The following is a 20000-nucleotide window of genomic DNA, read 5'->3' as shown; positions in this document are numbered from 1 at the left end:
TCACTGTGTGTGTTACTGTGTGTGTGTGTGTGTGTCACACTGTGTGTGTGTTACTGTGTGTGTGTTTTACTGTGTGTGTGTGTGTCACTGTGTGTGTCACTGTGTGTGTTACTGTGTGTGTGTGTCACACTGTGTGTGTGTGTTACTGTGTGTGTGTGTGTGTGTTACTGTGTGTGTGTGTGTGTGTTACTGTGTGTGTGTGTATATATATATATTAAGAAACAAAAACACCTGCATCAACAACCTGAACGAGAACCAAAACAAGGGGTCACATTTTGTTTTGGTTCTCGTCACTCAGTTTTATTATTGAATTAGAGTTTGGCATCCTGAGAGGCAGCCTGGCAGAAAACAGTGAAAAGTGTGAAACGTTGCTGCATGCTTTGAATGGTATAAAGTAATGCCATGTGGTGGACTAATATAAAAATTAAAAATTGAAAGCTTGTAGACTAAAATGAAATCCTAACATAAAGGAATGCATTAGTTTATGTTAAGATAAACATGGGATCAAAAATGGCGTTTTGAATGTTTTTCAATGCAGCGTTTTTATACCGTAGGAACAAATGTGTGAGTTTGTGCCATTTTAAGATAATTTAAGGAACTAAGACCAGAATTCTAAACAAAATGCAAAATGAACAACGTTTGGCAAGTTTGAGCTTCATTCATTGAACACAGCCAAAATAGGATGAGAATAAAAAACGGAAATGTACCGAGGAACTCTTAAGGGTTAATATAATTTAAATAAACATTTTAACTTTATCAAACATTACAGCTGCTGCACTTTGTATATTTCTATATTTCATATTTCTTTCTATCTAAAATAATGTACATAAATAAAAATAACTAATAAAAATACTAAATTACAAAAAGAGACAAACTGAGAGCCACCGACATGTTCCATGTTCGACATTATTGATCTGCTCGGTACCTCTGTGAAGTTGATTTTCTCTCCAGAGAACATCTTCTCTCTGGCTTCCTCCACTCCCCTCGACTTCGCCTGAGAACGTTACGAAAGAACAAACATATCAGGGTCACATGAGGGTCACATGAGGGTCACATGAGGGTCACATGAGGGTCACATGAGGGTCGTATTGGAGTCGTATCAGGATCATATCAGACACAAACACTGAGCATTATACAGCTCTGTGCCCAGTGAGGAGGAAGTATTGTGAGCTGTGTTAACACACTGCTGTTAACACACTGATGTTAACACACTGATGTTAACACACTGATGTTAACACACTGATGTTAACACACTGCTGGAGGACAATGGCTGCACTCTGTGGCTCAACACGACCTTTCAAAATAAACTGTTGAAATCTTCCTGTTTCATTGTGTGTTTGAGTAACTTGTTTCTTATCTCATCTGAAGAGGAAGAAATCAGACCAACACACTGAAACCTGCTCTGCCTGCCAGGACCAGGTCCTCTGAGGCCTGAGGTACGGGCCCAGACCTCACCTGCACACATACACCTGTACAGGTGAGGTCTGCACACATACACCTGTACAGGTGAGGTCTGCACACATACACCTGTACAGGTGAGGTCTGCACACATACACCTGTACAGGTGAGGTCTGCACACATACACCTGTACAGGTGAGGTCTGCACACATACACCTGTACAGGTGAGGTCTGTACAGATCGACCTGCAGTGTCCCAGCTGACTGACATCTGGCAGGAGGATGATGGGATTGAAGAGGAGCTCAGAGGCTGAAGGTTGATTAGAGGAGACAGCTTCAGTGTGTGTGTGTGTGCCTTTCAAAATAAAACACTGTTAAAGAGGGTGGGGGGGGGGCGTTACCATGGCGAGCAGCATGGACAGCACTTCCTGGTTGATGAGATTCTTGGAGAAGTCCAACAGGATCTCGCCATCGTCCGTCTCCAGAGTCGTACTGTTAGAAACAGGAAGTGATTTTATTATGAAAACTCTTTATTATAGTGATCAATAGTTATTGATTGATCAATAGTTACTGATCAGTAACTGTTTGTTTTCTAGCTTTGGTTTCAGACGGTCAAACTCGATTGATTACAAATAAAAAGAAATTATAAGTTTGTACAAAATCAGCTCCGTATCAATAGTTTATTTTACATTATTGAGAAAACAATATATTGATTATCTCATTGATCATTTATTAAAAACATTCGTTTCTAAAAATAAAAGAAGATTAATTTATTAAAACTTTAGTTACATAATGAAAAGAACTGATGGACATCGATATCAGTGATCTGATATCTGATCAATACCACATGTTTGGTCTCATCCATCGATAACGTGTCACACTGCACGTACACACAGAGACTGACGCTGATTGGTCGGCGGGAACCTACGCTGCATCTTCATCATCATCATCATCATCAACGTGCCTCACAGACGTACTGATTACATCATCTATAACTTTAAATCAATAGTTATTGATTAACTGCACAGCAACAACCTGCAGCGTCCATTATCGGACACACCCACACTGAGCCAACAGGTTGACTTTAGCTTCAGTTAGCTTCAGCTAGCTAACCGCCGTATTAACACATATTAAACATAATAAATATATTATTGATCTGATTCAGCAGCAGCAGTTTAATGTCACATTAGAGCTCTTTAAAGGCAGCAGCAGTTTAATGTCACATTAGAGCTCTTTAAAGAAAGCGGATATCAGCTAGCTAGCTGTCCGATAATGGATGCAGGCGAGCTAACGCTAGCTTGCAGGTTAATTCAGTGTCGTTAGCTCGTTTTAAAGCTCAGACAGACGAAGGTTGGAGGGGGGCAGGTCTGAACACGAGCCCCGGGAACGTTTCCAATCAGGAAGACAGACAGGAGTATCGATGACCTTCAGATGGACGAACATTGATCATCAGATCTGCGCTGTTTGCAGGACAATCTTTCACAGGGCGGCGAGGTCACGTTCCGCCCTCTGCCGCCTCTGATTGGCTAACACCGACCGCCTCCGGGCTTTCATTGGTTCGGGTTAGGGCGAGAGCGTCCGCGTCAGCCAATCAGAGGCCGAGGAGGGCGGGACATGACTTCACCATCCTGGGAAGTTTAGTGTTAGCTGTTAGCTGCTCTACAGGCTATAATGTCAAACCCTGAAGGCATCACGCCCACCTTCATCATCATCATCATCACCCCCCTCCCCCCCTACCTGAACTTGGTGAACCGCTCCCTGTCGGACTCGAACAGCTCCCTCATGTTGAGGCTGCCAGCGTTAGCTTTGTACCACTGCTCCAGCTTCCTGTAGTTGGGGTCGTTGGTGAGCGCCATGCTGCTGGTTCTGGTCCTGGTTCTGGTCCCGGTGCTGGTTCTGGTCCCGGTGTTACTCTCAGGTCCTGGTGACACTGGTGTGACTGGGCTCCGTGAGGCGTTCAGGGGATGAAGAGGGTTTCACAGCTGAGTGCAGAGAGGTTGGACCAGAACGGACCAATGGCTGCTGCCCACTGCGCAGACTCCGCCCACTGCGCAGACTCCGCCCACCACACTGACTGTATGGAGGCAGATTAATGCCAATAACACCGATCGGCAAAACACCAGGAAACCAGCTAACAGTTGATTTTATATTTAGCAGTTATTCCAATATTCATTATGAATCAGACAAAAGAACTTATTTTATTTAATTGTTCTTACATTGTGTAAGTGTGACTGTTAACTGGGACAGGAAGTGTTCAGTGTTTAACATTTCTTGTACCTCAGTGATATTTGTCCAACAGTAAACTATTAATAATTAATAAATAAATTATTAATAACTGAATAATGTGATTATATCTGACGACCCACTGCAGGTTGTTAATGAACAGATATCTACGGAGGCAGATTAGTGCCAATAATGCAGGTTGTTAATGAATAGATAAACTACGGAGGCAGATTAGTGCCAATAATGCAGGTTGTTAATGAACAGATATCTACGGAGGCAGATTAGTGCCAATAATGCAGGTTGTTAATGAACAGATATCTACGGAGGCAGATTAGTGCCAATAATGCAGGTTGTTAATGAACAGATAATCTACGGAGGCAGATTAGTGCCAATAATGCAGGTTGTTAATGAACAGATATCTACGGAGGCAGATTAGTGCCAATAATGCAGATTGTTAATGAACAGATAATCTACGGAGGCAGATTAGTGCCAATAATGCAGGTTGTTAATGAACAGATAATCTACGGAGGCAGATTAGTGCCAATAATGCAGGTTGTTAATGAACAGATAAACTACGGAGGCAGATTAGTGCCAATAATGCAGGTTGTTAATGAACAGATATCTACGGAGGCAGATTAGTGCCAATAATGCAGGTTGTTAATGAACAGATATCTACGGAGGCAGATTAGTGCCAATAATGCAGGTTGTTAATGAACAGATAATCTACGGAGGCAGATTAGTGCCAATAATGCAGGTTGTTAATGAACAGGATAATCTTACGGAGGCAGATTAGTGCCAATAATGCAGGTTGTTAATGAACAGATAATCTACGGAGGCAGATTAGTGCCAATAATGCAGATTGTTAATGAACAGATATCTACGGAGGCAGATTAGTGCCAATAATGCAGGTTGTTAATGAACAGATAATCTACGGAGGCAGATTAGTGCCAATAATGCAGGTTGTTAATGAACAGATAAACTACGGAGGCAGATTAGTGCCAATAATGCAGGTTGTTAATGAACAGATAAACTACGGAGGCAGATTAGTGCCAATAATGCAGGTTGTTAATGAACAGATAAACTACGGAGGCAGATTAGTTATTGCCAATAATGCAGGTTGTTAATGAACAGATAATCTACGGAGGCAGATTAGTGCCAATAATGCAGGTTGTTAATGAACAGATAAACTACAGAGGCAGATTAGTGCCAATAATGCAGGTTGTTAATGAACAGATAACTACGGAGGCAGATTAGTGCCAATAATGCAGGTTGTTAATGAACAGATAAACTACGGAGGCAGATTAGTGCCAATAATGCAGGTTGTTAATGAACAGATAAACTACGGAGGCAGATTAGTGCCAATAATGCAGGTTGTTAATGAACAGATAAAACGTGCAGACAGAGCGACTGTATCACGCCTATGGACCAGTACGGAGGCAGATTAGTGCCAGTAATATGCTGTTCAGCTGTTCAGGACTTCCTTCCTGTGCGGAGTTACAGAGGAGACGGAGGCGACACAAACTAATGAACAACAGTTTATTATTTGCTCTTAATAAAAACCCCAGTCCACTGAGGCCCACAGAGGAGGACGCCATGCTGGGTTCAAACACAGAACGAGTGGCTGTGACTCCAGAGTGTTAAAGGAAGCTGGAGGACGGCGAGCCAACGGGACTCCGCCCACTCTCCGCCTCCTGATGCATCATGTAGTGTTCTGTGTGTCGACAAACATCCAAACACCTCAGTGGTTCTCAACCTTCCTCACAGGAACCTCAAACGGGCCAAAACCAGTACGCAGAACCCACCTGTCCCACTTCTCCCAGTCTGTGGATCGGTTCTATACAAAGAACCCGATTCAGTAAAATGTACCATAAAGTCTTAAAGGAACAGTTCACTCAGTACGCTAACTATAAAGCTACAGCCAGCAGCTGGTAGCTTAGCATAGGGATATTAGCTTAGCATAAAAGACTGGACATGGGGAAACAGATGAGTTAGCTTAGCATAAAACCTGGACACAGGGGGAACAGCTACATTAGCTTAGCGTAAAGACTGGAACATGGGGAAACGGCTATGTTAGCTTAGCATAAAGACGACATGAAGATACAGCTTTGTTAGCATAGAGACTGGAAACAAGAGGAAACAGGCACATTAGCTTAGCATAAAGACTTGAAAGGGACAAATATGGGAGTTAGCTTAGCATAAGGACTGGAAACTTGGGGAACCAGCTAGCCTGGTTCTGTTCAAAGGGAATAAAATACAGTTCTTTGTACAGATTAACAGGCTAGTGCCCCCCCCCGGTTTCCAGTCTATATGCTAAGCTAAGCTAACCAACTGCAGCTTCACATTTAAGGTGGAATCAATCATTAGTTTCAGAGAGATGATTTCACCAACTATTCCTTTAAGGCTGTTGTGTTTTACTGGTGCAGCATTAACCCAGCGGGTCCTTCCAGCCCCTCTGAGGGTCCCGGTCCGGTCCCGGTCCCGGACTGGGTATCCGGCTCTGCCAGAAGCTTCTCTAATGTTTGATTAGTCTTGTTGATGAGCATGTTGAGAACCACTGCCGTCTGTAATCGAGATGATTCCTGCTGAAAAACCATCTGACACGTTTCTGTAAAAACAAACCGGTTTCTGTCCCGGACTCGACGGTACCGAGTCGTTTGGACACGTCAAGAAAAGATAAAAGCTTTCAGGCAGTTTGGACATCAGAGTGTCTGAACTTCGTCTGATTTTATGGAGATGGATGAAAACATACAGAGCTGAACTATAATCAATTAACTGATTTAAGAAAACTTGACCCTTCCTAAGCCCCGCCTCTTTTGCTCTGTGCTCCAATCAGAGTTGAGCAAGCCGTGATCAACTTCCTCCTTTCCTGTACTCAGATATGCTACGCTAGGCTAATCTATGTTGGAAAGATGACCTCATTATGAAAACGGTTCGAAGATAAAAGACGTAAATATATAATCACATCTTAAGTTAGCTAATGTTAGCGAAACTAAGCTAACTAATTTATTTAGATTAGCTTTCAGATATAGCTAGCTGGCTAACGTTAGCTAACGTAAGATGTGGCTATATTTACGTCTTTTATAGAATCGCATATGCTCAACTGTGATTGGAGCACAGAGCAAAAAGGGGCGGGGCTTAGTAAGAGTCAGTTAATTTATATTATTTACTTTGTTTCAGAAAGAATAATTAATAATTATATTTCCTTATTCAGTCTTTAATTATTAATTTATCAATTAATCGACTTCCTTCCATCGTTCAATACAACTAATGATTGAATATGGAAACTTGGTTTATTGATCCATCTGCCTGTGAACTGCAGGTTTTCTTGTTGTATCCAACTCAAAGCTCCCACAAACTGTTTGGTGCCTTAATGTTCAAATCTCCTCTCTCATCGTGGACCAGCGCTCATCCTGCAGCTTTAAGGCGACTCGAGTAAAAACTACATTTCCTGAGCACGATTAAGTACTTTAACAGGTAGCTCTGCAGGTCAATAGGAATTTATAACAATAGTTTTGGGGGGTTTTGTCGTCGTGGAGTCCGAAAACCGACCGGGGTCAATACAGATCCAATGCCAGAAAACACTTTAGAAAATTAGCTGGAAAGAACATTTTCATACTTTTCTCTGATGAAAACGAACCCAGAATATGTGAAAGACTGATGATTAACTAGTTTAACTAGTTTAACTAGTAACTAGTGTTACTGTGAGTCTTCAATGAACCTCAGGACAGAAAATCTTTTATCAGGTTTCCAAAAGTTCCAAAAACGTTTCCTGAAGTACTTAAATCATGTCAGATCCTCCATAACCTCAACCATAATCTGAATATTGCTAGAAAACTAAACGCAGACAGCCAGCTGGTTTTTCTAGTCTTATTGTGTATTTATAGTTGACATCACTTCCTGTGGCGTTAGCGGGCTGCCGACCACCGGGCAGTGCCGAGCGACAGATTCTCTGTAACAGCTGGATTAAATGTGTTTAAGGTCCAAAGATGCAGAGAAATATAAATTAGTGTGTCTCATGAAGCAGCCCGACAAAGAACATACGAGTGAGTAAAAACACTACGGAAGATTTATAATGCCTCAATTAAAACAAATCCTGCTCCGAAATAAAGTGAAAACAAGTTATTTTATGTTCTTAGTGTCATAATTCAATAATGTTAAAAGGATAATTATTAACTTTGTCTTTAACAACTGAAACTTGTTTTTCTTTGTGATGTTAATTTTCCAAATAAAAACATAAAATGAAGTGAAGATGGATTATTTCACTGTACAATCTCAGCTAATGTTAGCTAAATGCTAGCTAACTAGTTAGGTAATCTCCATTAATCGTTAGCCAGCTAATTAGCATCCATTTCGTATTTTAACATCATGGATCAGACGTAACCAGCTGGTTAACGATTCATGTAGATTAGCTAGCTAACTATAGCGTTCTGTTGAGGTGGTTATTTTATAATTGTTTTTCTACATTTCTACACTTTCTTTGTTCTCATTTGTTAAATATGTAAAAAGTTATTTTCCTTTATTGTGAAAACCACGAGTATATATTTCATTGTAATTATTATTGTCTATTTGTATGTGTGAAATATATACAACACAAATATTGTTTAAATATAATATATATATTAGGGCTATATGACACCTCTTTATTTAGGTTTCTGTGTTGTGATTTTATTTTAATGTGAAAAACTAATTTATTAAAGACACTACATAATTTAAACATACATTAAATTATGAGTCAATGCATACATAAAAAGGAAACATACAAAACTGTGTATTGCATTTCACTCAATTTGTTTTACTTTAGGAATTGTAAATCTTCCGTACCCATCAGCGAGGAAGCTTAAAGCGAGTTCAGATAGATTTTAAGCCTTTTTCTAACTAACTGCAGCACCTGTAAGTACCAGCGACTCATGAATGAAGTTAATCACAGGAAAAGAAGTACAAATATTTGACCTATGACCTCCGACGTTAGCTCGTGGACTGAGAGTAAAAACTACCACGAAAACCAGCCGAGTACACACGTCTACCACCAGCTCCCTACACTACAACACTGAGTGAAGAGTCTTTACACCGTTAACGAAACACTTAAAGGTGGACAGAAACAGAAAAGCGGTTTTAGGTGAATCTGTGAGGGACAGACGTGATAGTGAGCGGGCTGACTACATAACAGCAGGAAGTCTATGTAATAGTAGAAAAATACATGTTAGAAAGGTGTGACTGAGACTCTGTTTGGTGCTGAACTTACGTTACCCCCCCCCCCAGTAAAGCTACGTCAGTGAGGACCTTCGACAGCTAACAAAATATCAAAGACAGGTTTCAGGAAAGAAGCCGGGAAGATCATTCATCGTAAAACAAAAAACACCCCTCTGAAATATGACGACATTTATATATAATTAATTCAGCCACCTGGAAATTACTTTGAAGAGATTTGGACTTTTTAAAATGTTTTTTTTTTTTCTTTTTTCCCCCGATAAACTGCGTTGTTGTTGTTGTTGTTGTTGTTTCCATCGTTGTATTCAAGCAGTCTACCCCAGTGCTGGTGACAAATATACAACTAGTAGACAATCTTCATTATTTTAGTCAACAAAATAGCAACCCAAACTATGTTTTATCCATGGAAGCGTGAAGAAGTTCCACCTCCCACTGAGACTACGCAGCCACTTTGTTGTCCTTCTGGAAGAAAACGACAAACACAAACAACACAGAACAGAATAAATAAAACATTTTATACTCTTTATGAAACACGAAGAAAACAGAATACATATCTAAAGTCAGTGGTATCATCTTAAAGCTTCCATATCTCAGACTGTGAATCCTGTTGCAGTCTCATGATGCTAACTGATTATTATTACTAACAGCGTTGATGTTAGCAACAATAAATTATGTAGCGGTTCAAAGCTAACGATAGCTTTCTACTAGCCCAGAGTGATGCGAGGGAGGGGCATCCAGCTAGCTAACTGTAGCTAACTGTAGTCTGTGTCTTGGTGTTGGCTGATGGAGAGTTCGGTGTCGACCCGCTCTATTAGAAAAGTGTCCTGAGATAACTTCTGTTCTGAATTTTTGCTACCAAATAAAACTGAATTGAATTAAACAGCGAGCTAGTTATTAGCATGGAGCTAACGGTCCAAATACAATATATGAACATTGCAGATAGGAACGTTATTATAAATACGACCGTCAGTTATTTTACAGCGTTCAGTGTTTGTTGCTGTTAAAATAATAATGAATCTTTTACCCTGTATGCTGATAAGTCGGCGAACTCCCGACCAGCCTGGTTTCCTCTGTATCCGCCCCTGAAGCCGCCGGCTCCCTGTGGCGGCCCGAAGGACCCTCGGCTGGCCGAACGACCCCGACCTCCGCGGAAGCCCATACCGCCACGTCCGCGGTACCCTCCGCGTCCTCGACCCTGACGAAGAGGGATGCCGAACGTCTCGGCGTTCATCCTCCTCTCCTCCGCCCAGGTCTGCCTTCGCTCCCTGCAGGAGGACACACAGAGGAGGTGGAGGAGAGACATTACAGAGGAAAAGAACATGGTTTCATTTGACATATATTACATTGAAAGGTAGTCTGTTAGCTCGATGCTAACACATAATGGGAGTTACCAATAACGTGCTAATGGAAGTTAGCATTGCGGTAATTACTCAACTAATGTTGCATTTCATGTCACATGCTTTACATCAAACGTGTGCTCAAACTTACAGACATATTTCTATTCTCTGCTGCTGACTTGGGTTTAAAAATACAGCCTCCACTAGGTGGACAGCAGGAGTGGGCGCCGTGAGAGGGCAGAGAGAGGGCAGAGAGAGCGCCGTGAGAGGGCAGAGAGAGCGCAGAGAGAGCGCCGTGAGAGGGCCGTGAGAGGGCAGAGAGAGGGCAGAGAGAGCGCCGTGAGAGCGCCGTGAGAGCGCCGTGAGAGGGCAGAGAGAGCGCCGTGAGAGGGCAGAGAGAGCGCCGTGAGAGGGCAGAGAGAGCGCCGTGAGAGGGCAGAGAGAGCGCCGTGAGAGGGCAGAGAGAGCGCCGTGAGAGGGCAGAGAGAGCGCCGTGAGAGGGCAGAGAGAGCGCCGTGAGAGCAGCTCTATGGAGGAGTTTAAACCGGCTGTTAGTGGCACAGACAGATAAACAACGTACCTTGGGAAAACAGAGCCTCCAGACTTTTCATTTGCTTTCCTGGTGAAAAGGAAACAGACAACACGGTCAGAGAAACATCTCGCAGGAAGTCAGACACAGTCAGCAACAGTGGTGGGACTCAAACCTGGTGTCGTCACAGGAGATGTTGTCGAAGAAGGACTTGGACTTGTCGTAGTAGCAGTTGGGGCCGAGCGGGTCGCCCTCCTCGTCTGCGTTGCTCTCGCTGTTCTGGGTTTCCACACCAGAGTCGGCCTTTTCCTCTCCGTTCACCGCTTTCTCCGCTTTCTCCGTCTTCTCATCTGAGCGGCGAGAGAACCAACGGTCACATTTAATGTGAGTAATAATAAAGAACCACAGACGTTTGTGCAGGCAAAAAGGAGGAAAACTGCTGAAAATGTGGTTTGTCCTCATTAATATGAACTTTAACATACGGACATTACCTTTCAGCTTCAGCTTGCTCTGAAACTCTCTGTCGATCTCCTCCTTGTTGAACTGGGCGTTGGCGCTCTCAAAGTCAAAGTCTTTCTCAAACTTCATGGGTCCGTCTCGGCGAACATTGAAGCGTCCTCGGCCACGATGTCCGCCCCCTCGCCCACGCCGGTTAGCCTGAGCGCCTGCAGCCACTAAATAAACATATTTAAGGTCACATTAGCCGTCATCATTAAGAGGCAGAGCAGAAACACTAACACATTACATGGCAACACATGAGGTAGGAAACCAAAGCACACTATGGTTCAACAGTCTGTCAGAATGAGTTCAGACTTTAAAGTCCCCATGAAACAGAAACAGGAAGCAGAGTTTGTGTTTGCTGGGGGGGGAGACCCGGGACTGAACACAACCTCTGAGACCGACAGGGAAACCAGCACTGAGCTGGTTTTCTTGTCGGGAGCCGAGTCAATTAGTTCAGCGGTTGAACGAGCTAACAGCAGTTAGCTACTGATCAATCTGTCCATCAGAAACTCTGTAAATGACCTCGGTGCTGTAACGTTGTTCCTTGTTCGATCCTGGCTGCTGAGCCCGGTTCTGTCGCCCACTAACGACAGATAGCAGCGGCTAATTAGCGGTTAGCTCTGGTGGCGTCAGAAGAGAGAAAGCGTTTGATTGGACGCGGCATTAGTAAACGCCCCCGAGTGCAGGATGAGTCATCAAATACTTTTATTGATTATCAGGAAACTCTACAATACCTTTAAGAACACCTGAAAACACCTGAAACAGGACTTCCTGTGCCTGTTGGACAGACACTGGAGGACGTATAAAGACAGAGGAGATAAAAACACTAAATTCTGACTTCTTGGGGACTTTAAGTCGACTTTAGAACCAAAATTCATATCAAACATGGAGAAAATGCAGTAAGTCATTCAGGTAGCTTTGTTGAGTCTTGGAGTCTGGAGTCCATTGACATGAACAGCATGTCAATCTGCACACACGTTCACTAGCAAAGAAAAACACATCAAAGAGGGATGACGGGTGGAGCGGCTGTAGAGGATGAGTATGGGCTCCACTGTCCAAAAGGAAAAGGCATGCAGAGTCTGAATGGGCTGGGTGGTTGGAGAGCGGAGGAGGGATTAACCTGTGGAACGTTTACTGGTATCCCTGACTTCAGCTCGCGCCTGCTCAGACTCTGGTTTGGGGACTTTCGGGACGTCCGTGCCTGGAATAGCAGAGTCTTTTAGAGTCCAAAACAACGTCAACAGTCAGGAGAAAAACAGCCCTGCTGGTGCTACTGTCCTACCTTCAGAGGCTGTAAAATGTGGAACCTCTGGAACAAAACGTTAACAGATCACACAAAGTGGAAACGACTGTTCACAGTATGAATGTGGAGTTTTATTCAGGCCTCATTCCTGAGACACGTTCAGAGCGGTCTTATATTCAGGGAACAACTACAATCTATTCGGTCCTCAATAAACACGTTTACAGACAACAACTGTTGGCAGGATCATCACAGAACTCACAGGATATATTCAAACCGACCACTAGGGGGCGCTACCACAGAAAGAGGAGGTAGAATAACACGGGTCAGACTATAAATCACTAAACTCACAGAAACTGTTTTATAATAATGTCAAACATGTTAAGCAGTCGGCAGCCGCTTGCAGACTATTTAATTTTTATTTGTATTGGTCAACTGTCGACTTTAACTCAAACTGAAAACTTTCAGGCATGAAAACAGGTCAGAGGTGAAAAAGGTGAGAAGGATATAAGCCCTTTAGGGGGGGTCGGGGGGCATGGGCCCTGCATGTTTTGCCAACCTGGGGAGAGCTGGAGAAACGTAACTTCAGCCATGAGTCAAACATATTCTCCTTACTCAGTATTCTGCATGAAGCATTGATTCTTTAATTGTCAGCCAGCCTGTCTCTAACATTTACAGTACACGAGGCACAATGTGGCTTAATGGTGGACCTGCTGTAACTTAACTTGTCTACTCTTCCATCATGATTGACAGCCAGTACAATGTTATGTAATTCAGATTTTAATACATTTTATTATTTCTTTTTTGTGATTTACCGTTAGCTATACAAGCTAGCAGCTAACTTTAGTAACAATATCTAGCTAATGTTAGGCTAACGTTAACGGTAGCGTTAACTAATTATTGTCCAGCGGAGCTTTAGCGGGCTAACGTTGCGTTCCCTCTCCTGCTAATCAGGTAATGGTATCCCCCCCGACCTTCCCAGAGAAAGAAACTGGTGATGCGAGAACCTTCGCACTAATATTTCCATGCAGTCGCGCTCCCTTCTGGCACCTGTTCACTGTTCACTGAATCTCTGGTACCTTTATCTTGTGTCTCATTCATTGTTACTGGTCAGTTTCTGGTCTTTATCATTTTAACTCACATTATTATTATTATTATTATTATTATTATTATTATTATTATTATTATGTGTTATCCAGCTGCTGGATCACTAATAACCGACTCCTAAGACATTTGATATTAAGAGTGAGTAACAAGAGATCCTCTCTGCGGACACTAAATGCATTTATTGAGCACAGAATAGATTTGTTATCTCAGATTATTAGATGATTATATGTTAGTGTTGCTCAGGAATGAGGCTCTAATAGAAGTCCATATAGGACACTTGAGTGTGCTGGTCTCTGAGGTCTCACCTGCGTGGCTAAAGATAGAGTGGGTAAGCCCTGCAGTGGGAGCCCTATCTACAGCACTGAGGTGAGAGGCGGAGATGGTTCGGGGTGCAGACCAGCCCTGGCTGCTGCGGCCTCCCCTGACAGTCTCACCCCTCCTTGTGTCCGCGACATCCTGGTGCTGGATCTTCTGGCCACCCTGACCGGCGCCAGAGGGGGCTGTGCGACCCTGGGTGGGGCTCCTGCGTCCCAGGCCGGGGGCCGGAGTGGTGGTGGTGGCGGCGGTCGGCGCTGACGGGGCAGTTTGGATCACCTGCTCCAGGGTGGGGCTCTTCCTCAGAGGGTCCAGGCTGGGGCTGCTGCGGCCTGGAGGGGGGGGCAGAGATCAGAGTTAGTGGCTGAACCTGATCATTAGTCAGAGCTCAGTCCAGCTGTTGAACAGGAGCTGAACCTTCTTCACACAGGAGATACAGGTGGGGCTGGGTTGGGTCGGTGTCCGGCCTTAACACCATATATATTCAACAAAAAACGATAACTGACACTTCCTGTGACTAGCTTGCTTCAAAATAAAAGTCAACTTGTGTTTCTCCAGTTAAATGCTTTTAATTTGAAGCTGCACCAGGAATGAAGGTTGGGTGACGTCAGTCAGTCCAACAACCGCAGATATATTCGTCCAATCGCACAACCCTATAGGAAAGGTTCATAAACCTAAAGCATCCAGGCTGCAGCGGATCGTATTGATCGCATTGATCGTATTGACGCTCTGAAGGTCTTTGACTTCATATGAAACCAGTTCGAGTCGGTTTACACCAGCCCAAGCAGCTTTAAACTTACAGCCAGTGATTGAACAGGACATACAGTTGTTAGGAAATAATCCTTGTTGAGGTTTATTAAATTAATCTCAGAGTCACTTCACAGTTTCAACAAAGCAGAGAGAAAGTGAAGACATTTCACTGGAAACAGAAGCAGTATTTGAACACACACTTTCAGGCCTGAGTGAGCGTCGTCATCCCACCAGCTGTGGGATATAATGTACCCTCATATATCGGTATATCAATATCGGCCCTCCGATATTATCGGCCGATATTCACTAAAAAATTTAATATCGGGAATTATCGGTATCGGGTTTTTATAACCGATGTTTGTTCTGTTGGCTTCAGCATTTCCGAGCCTGCATGAACGCAGCATGGGACGTTTACCGGCGCGCGCTAGATGACGTATAACAACAACAACTACACGCTAGACTGGTTGGTTGCTAACCGTGGCTAACAAGCAAACAATTTAAAGCTGAATTATTTTAATATTAACACAAAATAAGTTCAATACACCTTAAATATTTCACTCTGCTCTGAGCTGTTCCTTAACCAAACTAACAATTGGCTTAGAATTTACATTAGCACTCCTTCAGGTGAATAATACAATTAAACACATTAAAGGGGAATTTCGGCAGATTATGGATCGCTAGATGTCACCGAGTACTGTCGATAGGAAAAACAACGACCAAAACCGGTGCTAGCAAACTGGAGTTCCTGCAGCTAATGGCCAGAGCTGTTTTTACATCGCTCGCTTCACCGAAAACCCAGAAGAGTCGATCACGAGACTCGCACTGAAGTCCTGTGGGAATTCAGTTGTTGCAGGAAGTTGTAGTGTGCAGATCGGAGCGTAGTGTGTGAAGACATTTTTGAGGGGGAAATAAACTTCAAGTTTTCGTCGCTAAGGCATGACCTCCGTGATCGACTCTTCTGGGCTTTCAGTGAAGCGAGCGATGGAAAAACAGGTAGGTGACAGTACTTGTAAACTTTGAATTTAAACGGTTTCTGCACAGTGTATGAGTTGAAAAGGCATGTTGTTGTCACGTAAGGGCCCTGATCATGTTGCACAGACATTTTAATGCATTGTGTGTCTGTTAAGAGGAGCTAAAGGCACTCTTTAGGAAATGCCCCCAAGAAGTGTATTATAACTAACTGGGAGCTCTGGCCATTAGCTGCAGGATCTCCAGTATCCTAGAACCGGTTTTGGTCGTTTTTCCTATCGACAGTACTCAGGGACATCTAGCGATCAAGACTCGGGTAAAAATCTGCCAAAGTTCCCCTTTAACCAAGGCTAGCGATTAGCGCGTAGCTAGTGATTAGCGTTAGCGCTCCTTTCAGTATTAATACAATGAAAGTTAAAGTTGTTTTCCACAGACAGTGTTTACATTTGGAAAGCCATGATGCATTTATGTATGCATCCAGTGGGGCATCACAATAAAATGAGGCATAATGTGTTAATTCCACTATAGGAGATATGTTGTTACAGTTTGGGTGTAAAAAGCCTGCAGATATCGGTATCGGACATTGAGAGTTGGACAATATCGGAATATCGGATTTCGGCAGAAAAGCCAATATCGAGCATCCCTAATATATAGTAAAAAAATGCTCTTCATTCTTTAAAACCCAAATATATTCAGTGTATGAACAGCAGCAACATATCTTAGGTGTTCAAATTATATGAAAAAATTATAATCACATTAAAGCATTTAATTATAAATGAATAAATGCACCTTGTGACAAAACCACAGATAAAGTTGTGTGTTTGTACAGTGTTAATAAAGTTGTGTGTTTGTACAGTGTTAATAAAGTTGTGTGTTTGTACAGTGATAATAAAGTTGTGTTTGTACAGTGTTAATAAAGTTGTGTGTTTGTACAGTGTTAATAAAGTTGTGTGTTTGTACAGTGATAATAAAGTTGTGTGTTTGTACAGTGTTAATAAAGTTGTGTTTGTACAGTGTTAATAAAGTTGTGTGTTTGTACAGTGTTAATAAAGTTGTGTGTTTGTACAGTGTTAATAAAGTTGTGTGTTTGTACAGTGATAATAAAGTTGTGTGTCTGTACAGTGTTAATAAAGTTGTGTGTTTGTACAGTGTTAATAAAGTTGTGTGTTTGTACAGTGTTAATAAAGTTGTGTGTTTGTACAGTGTTAATAAAGTTGTGTGTTTGTACAGTGTTAATAAAGTTGTGTGTTTGTACAGTGTTAATAAAGTTGTGTGTCTGTACAGTGTTAATAAAGTTGTGTGTCTGTACAGTGATAATAAAGTTGTGTCTGTACAGTGTTAATAAAGTTGTGTGTTTGTACAGTGATAATAAAGTTGTGTTTGTACAGTGATAATAAAGTTGTGTTTGTACAGTGTTAATAAAGTTGTGTGTCTGTACAGTGATAATAAAGTTGTGTGTCTGTACAGTGATAATAAAGTTGTGTTTGTACAGTGATAATAAAGTTGTGTTTGTACAGTGTTAATAAAGTTGTGTGTCTGTACAGTGATAATAAAGTTGTGTTTGTACAGTGTTAATAAAGTTGTGTGTTTGTACAGTGATAATAAAGTTGTGTGTTTGTACAGTGTTAATAAAGTTGTGTGTTTGTACAGTGTTAATAAAGTTGTGTTTGTACAGTGATAATAAAGTTGTGTGTCTGTACAGTGTTAATAAAGTTGTGTGTCTGTACAGTGATAATAAAGTTGTGTGTCTGTACAGTGATAATAAAGTTGTGTGTCTGTACAGTGATAATAAAGTTGTGTGTCTGTACAGTGATAATAAAGTTGTGTTTGTTCAGTGTTAATAAAGTTGTGTGTCTGTACAGTGATAATAAAGTTGTGTTTGTTCAGTGTTAATAAAGTTGTGTGTCTGTACAGTGTTAATAAAGTTGTGTCTGTACATTGATAATAAAGTTGTGTTTGTACAGTGATAATAAAGTTGTGTTATCAGACATGTGGAGGAGGAAAGTGGAGGATCAGCTGTGTAAAGTCACACTGACTCCATGAATCCGTCCCTCCTCACTTCCTTTGGCATGCTTTACGTGGTACAAGAGCCACTGAGAGACCCTGAACCCTTGGATATCATGCCCCCACTGTGTCCCAGTGCTCGCTGTGCTTACCAACACCAACTGGTCCAAACTGAGGGGAAACCAGGGGACTGGCGCTGAACTGGTTGTAGGCAGGAACTGGAGCCCGGTTGAAGAGGCCGTAGGAACCGGCGGACTGGAACGAGGTCGGGGCGGCGGCAGAAGACGAGGAGCTGGAGCTCATGGACGACTGAGGAGGAGACAGTTGACGTCACTCCGAGAACCACAAACACTTCACACAGCGATAAAGGCAGCGTGAGAGAGGTAGAGTGAGAGAGGCAGAGTGAGAGAGGTAGAGTGAGAGAGGCAGAGTGAGAGTGGGAGAGTGAGAGAGGCAGAGTGAGAGAGGCAGAGTGAGAGAGGCAGAGTGAGAGAGGCAGAGTGAGAGAGGCAGAGTGAGAGAGGCAGCGAGAGATTGAGAGAGGCAGAGTGAGAGAGGTAGAGTGAGAGAGGTAGAGTGAGAGAGGCAGAGTGAGAGAGGCAGAGTGAGAGAGGCAGAGTGAGAGAGGTAGAGTGAGAGAGGCAGCGTGAGAGTGAGAGAGGCAGAGTGGAGAGGTAGGAGTGGGAGGCAGAGTGAGAGAGGCAGAGTGAGAGAGGTAGAGTGAGAGAGGTAGAGTGAGAGAGGTGGAGTGGAGAGGCAGAGTGGAGAGGCAGAGTGGAGAGGCAGAGTGGAGAGGCAGAGTGGAGAGGTAGAGTGAGAGAGGTGGGTGGAGAGAGGCAGGTGAGGTGGAGAGGCAGAGTGAGAGGCAGAGTGAGAGAGGCAGCGAGAGAGTGAGAGAGTGAGAGAGGCAGCGAGAGAGTGAGAGAGTGAGAGAGGCAGAGTGAGAGAGGCAGAGTGAGAGTGAGAGAGGTAGAGTGAGAGAGGTAGAGTGAGAGAGGCAGAGTGAGAGTGAGAGAGGCAGAGTGAGAGAGGCAGAGTGGAGAGGCAGAGTGGGAGAGGTAGGAGTGGGGAGGCAGCGTGAGAGGCAGCGGAGAGGCAGCGTGAGGTGAGAGAGTGAGAGAGGCAGCGAGAGAGGCAGGTGGAGAGGCAGAGTGAGAGTGAGAGAGGCAGAGTGAGAGAGGCAGAGTGAGAGGCAGAGTGAGAGGCAGAGTGAGAGAGGCAGCGAGAGAGTGAGAGAGTGAGAGAGGCAGCAAGAGAGAGGCAGAGTGAGACTGAGAGAGGCAGCAAGAGAGAGGCAGAGTGAGACTGAGAGAGGCAGCCTGAGAGAGGCAGCGTGAGAGGCAGCGTGAGAGTGAGAGAGGCAGAGTGAGAAAGGCAGCGTGAGAGTGAGAGAGGCAGAGTGAGAGAGGCAGCGTGAGAGTGAGAAAGGCAGAGTGAGAAAGGCAGAGTGAGAAAGGCAGAATGAGAGAGGCAGCGTGAGAGTGAGAGGCAGCGTGAGAGTGAGAGGCAGAGTGAGAGGCAGAGTGAGTGAGAGAGAGAGAGGCAGAGTGAGAGAGAGAGGCAGAGTGACAGAGAGAGAGGCAGAGTGACAGAGAGAGGCAGAGAGAGAGAGGCAAGAGAGAGGCAGAGTGAGAGAGAGAGAGGCAGAGTGAGAGTGAGAGAGGCAGAGAGAGAGAGAGTGAGAGAGGCAGAGAGAGAGTGAGAGTGAGAGAGGCAGAGTGAGAGAGGCAGAGAGAGAGAGAGAGTGAGAGAGGCAGAGAGAGAGAGGCAGAGAGAGAGTGAGAGTGGCAGAGAGAGAGAGGCAGAGAGAGAGTGAGAGAGGCAGAGTGAGAGTGAGAGAGGCAGAGTGAGAGAGAGAGTGAGAGAGGCAGAGAGAGAGAGGCAGAGAGAGAGTGAGAGTGGCAGAGTGAGAGAGGCAGAGTGAGAGTGAGAGAGGCAGAGTGAGAGAGGCAGAGGGAGAGTGAGAGAGGCAGCGTGAGAGAGGCAGAGTGAGAAAGGCAGAGTGAGAGAGAGAGAGAGAGGCAGAGTGAGAGAGGCAGAGTGAGAGAGGCAGCGTTTTCGGGGGCGTACCTGGACGATAGCGGGGTCCTGAGGGAGGGAGCATGTTGGTTTGGGCGGCTCACACACAGTCAGGTCCTTGATGTCGCTGCCTCTGAAGATGATGTACTCGAAGGTGTCATCTCGAGGGGGGATGGGCCTGTCGGTGGGCCGGTCCTCTGTCCCAAAGGAGCGCACTGACAGAGAGGACACAGCTAACGGTTAGCACTGCTGGGTCGTGTTACACTGTACGGGACTTCCTTTAAAGTCTCTGAGATCTTGTATCTGTGCTGCTCATTCATTATAAAGTATATAAGCATTCAATTATCTTGCTCTTCAATTGGATCTATTTTCTCCATCTTTTATGCTAATAAATGTTGTAA

At 43.8% G+C, this 20000-nt stretch overlaps 2 protein-coding genes and 3 long non-coding RNA genes across 19 annotated transcripts in view; 3 read left to right on the top strand and 2 right to left on the bottom strand.

Moving 5' to 3' along the window:
- gpia (glucose-6-phosphate isomerase a) overlaps window positions 1–3399 on the bottom strand; it is an 11913-nt gene extending 8514 nt beyond the window's left edge. The window contains exons 1-3 of the mRNA XM_051382934.1: window positions 3135–3399; window positions 1799–1889; window positions 926–994 (exon numbers count right to left, since the gene is read on the bottom strand). Coding sequence (XP_051238894.1) covers window positions 926–994; window positions 1799–1889; window positions 3135–3253 — 279 coding nt within the window. The 5' untranslated portion in view covers window positions 3254–3399. The remainder of the gene's footprint in view (window positions 1–925; window positions 995–1798; window positions 1890–3134) is intronic.
- Window positions 3400–3730: 331 nt separating this feature from the next.
- On the top strand, window positions 3731–5081 carry LOC127353601 (uncharacterized). Of its 9 annotated transcripts, XR_007881323.1 has the most exons (8): window positions 3736–3818; window positions 3870–3969; window positions 4021–4172; window positions 4274–4374; window positions 4428–4528; window positions 4580–4681; window positions 4737–4838; window positions 4889–5013. It is a non-coding gene; the product is annotated as an uncharacterized LOC127353601 (long non-coding RNA). The 9 variants fall into 9 exon arrangements; XR_007881322.1 differs by lacking the exon at window positions 4021–4172 and having other exon boundaries at window positions 4224–4374; XR_007881324.1 differs by lacking the exon at window positions 4428–4528 and having other exon boundaries at window positions 4224–4323.
- A 61-nt stretch (window positions 5082–5142) lies between these two features.
- Window positions 5143–20000, bottom strand: part of lsm14aa (LSM14A mRNA processing body assembly factor a) — a 16152-nt gene continuing 1294 nt past the window's right edge. Inside the window, exons 2-10 of one of the 5 annotated variants that reach the window (XM_051382935.1) lie at window positions 19651–19814; window positions 17733–17889; window positions 13848–14189; window positions 12316–12396; window positions 11186–11368; window positions 10870–11044; window positions 10746–10784; window positions 9853–10093; window positions 5143–9290 (exon numbers count right to left, since the gene is read on the bottom strand). In XM_051382935.1, the coding sequence (XP_051238895.1) occupies window positions 9267–9290; window positions 9853–10093; window positions 10746–10784; window positions 10870–11044; window positions 11186–11368; window positions 12316–12396; window positions 13848–14189; window positions 17733–17889; window positions 19651–19814 (1406 nt within the window). In that variant the 3' untranslated portion in view covers window positions 5143–9266. The remainder of the gene's footprint in view (window positions 9291–9852; window positions 10094–10745; window positions 10785–10869; window positions 11045–11185; window positions 11369–12315; window positions 12397–13847; window positions 14190–17732; window positions 17890–19650; window positions 19815–20000) is intronic. The other 4 variants (XM_051382936.1, XM_051382938.1, XM_051382937.1 and 1 more) reach the window with 4 other exon arrangements.
- LOC127353602 (uncharacterized) lies at window positions 16145–17247 on the top strand. Its single transcript, XR_007881328.1, has 3 exons — window positions 16145–16657; window positions 16951–17029; window positions 17080–17247. It is a non-coding gene; the product is annotated as an uncharacterized LOC127353602 (long non-coding RNA).
- On the top strand, window positions 17937–19671 carry LOC127353604 (uncharacterized). Of its 3 annotated transcripts, none has more exons than XR_007881330.1 (3): window positions 17937–17991; window positions 18124–18207; window positions 19602–19671. It is a non-coding gene; the product is annotated as an uncharacterized LOC127353604 (long non-coding RNA). The 3 variants fall into 3 exon arrangements; XR_007881332.1 differs by lacking the exon at window positions 19602–19671 and adding an exon at window positions 18747–18793; XR_007881331.1 differs by lacking the exon at window positions 19602–19671 and adding an exon at window positions 18550–18589.

This window comes from Dicentrarchus labrax, unplaced genomic scaffold, assembly GCF_905237075.1.
Source record: "Dicentrarchus labrax unplaced genomic scaffold, dlabrax2021, whole genome shotgun sequence".
Lineage (NCBI taxonomy): Eukaryota > Metazoa > Chordata > Actinopteri > Moronidae > Dicentrarchus > Dicentrarchus labrax.
This window is presented reverse-complemented; position numbering and strand designations above follow the sequence as displayed.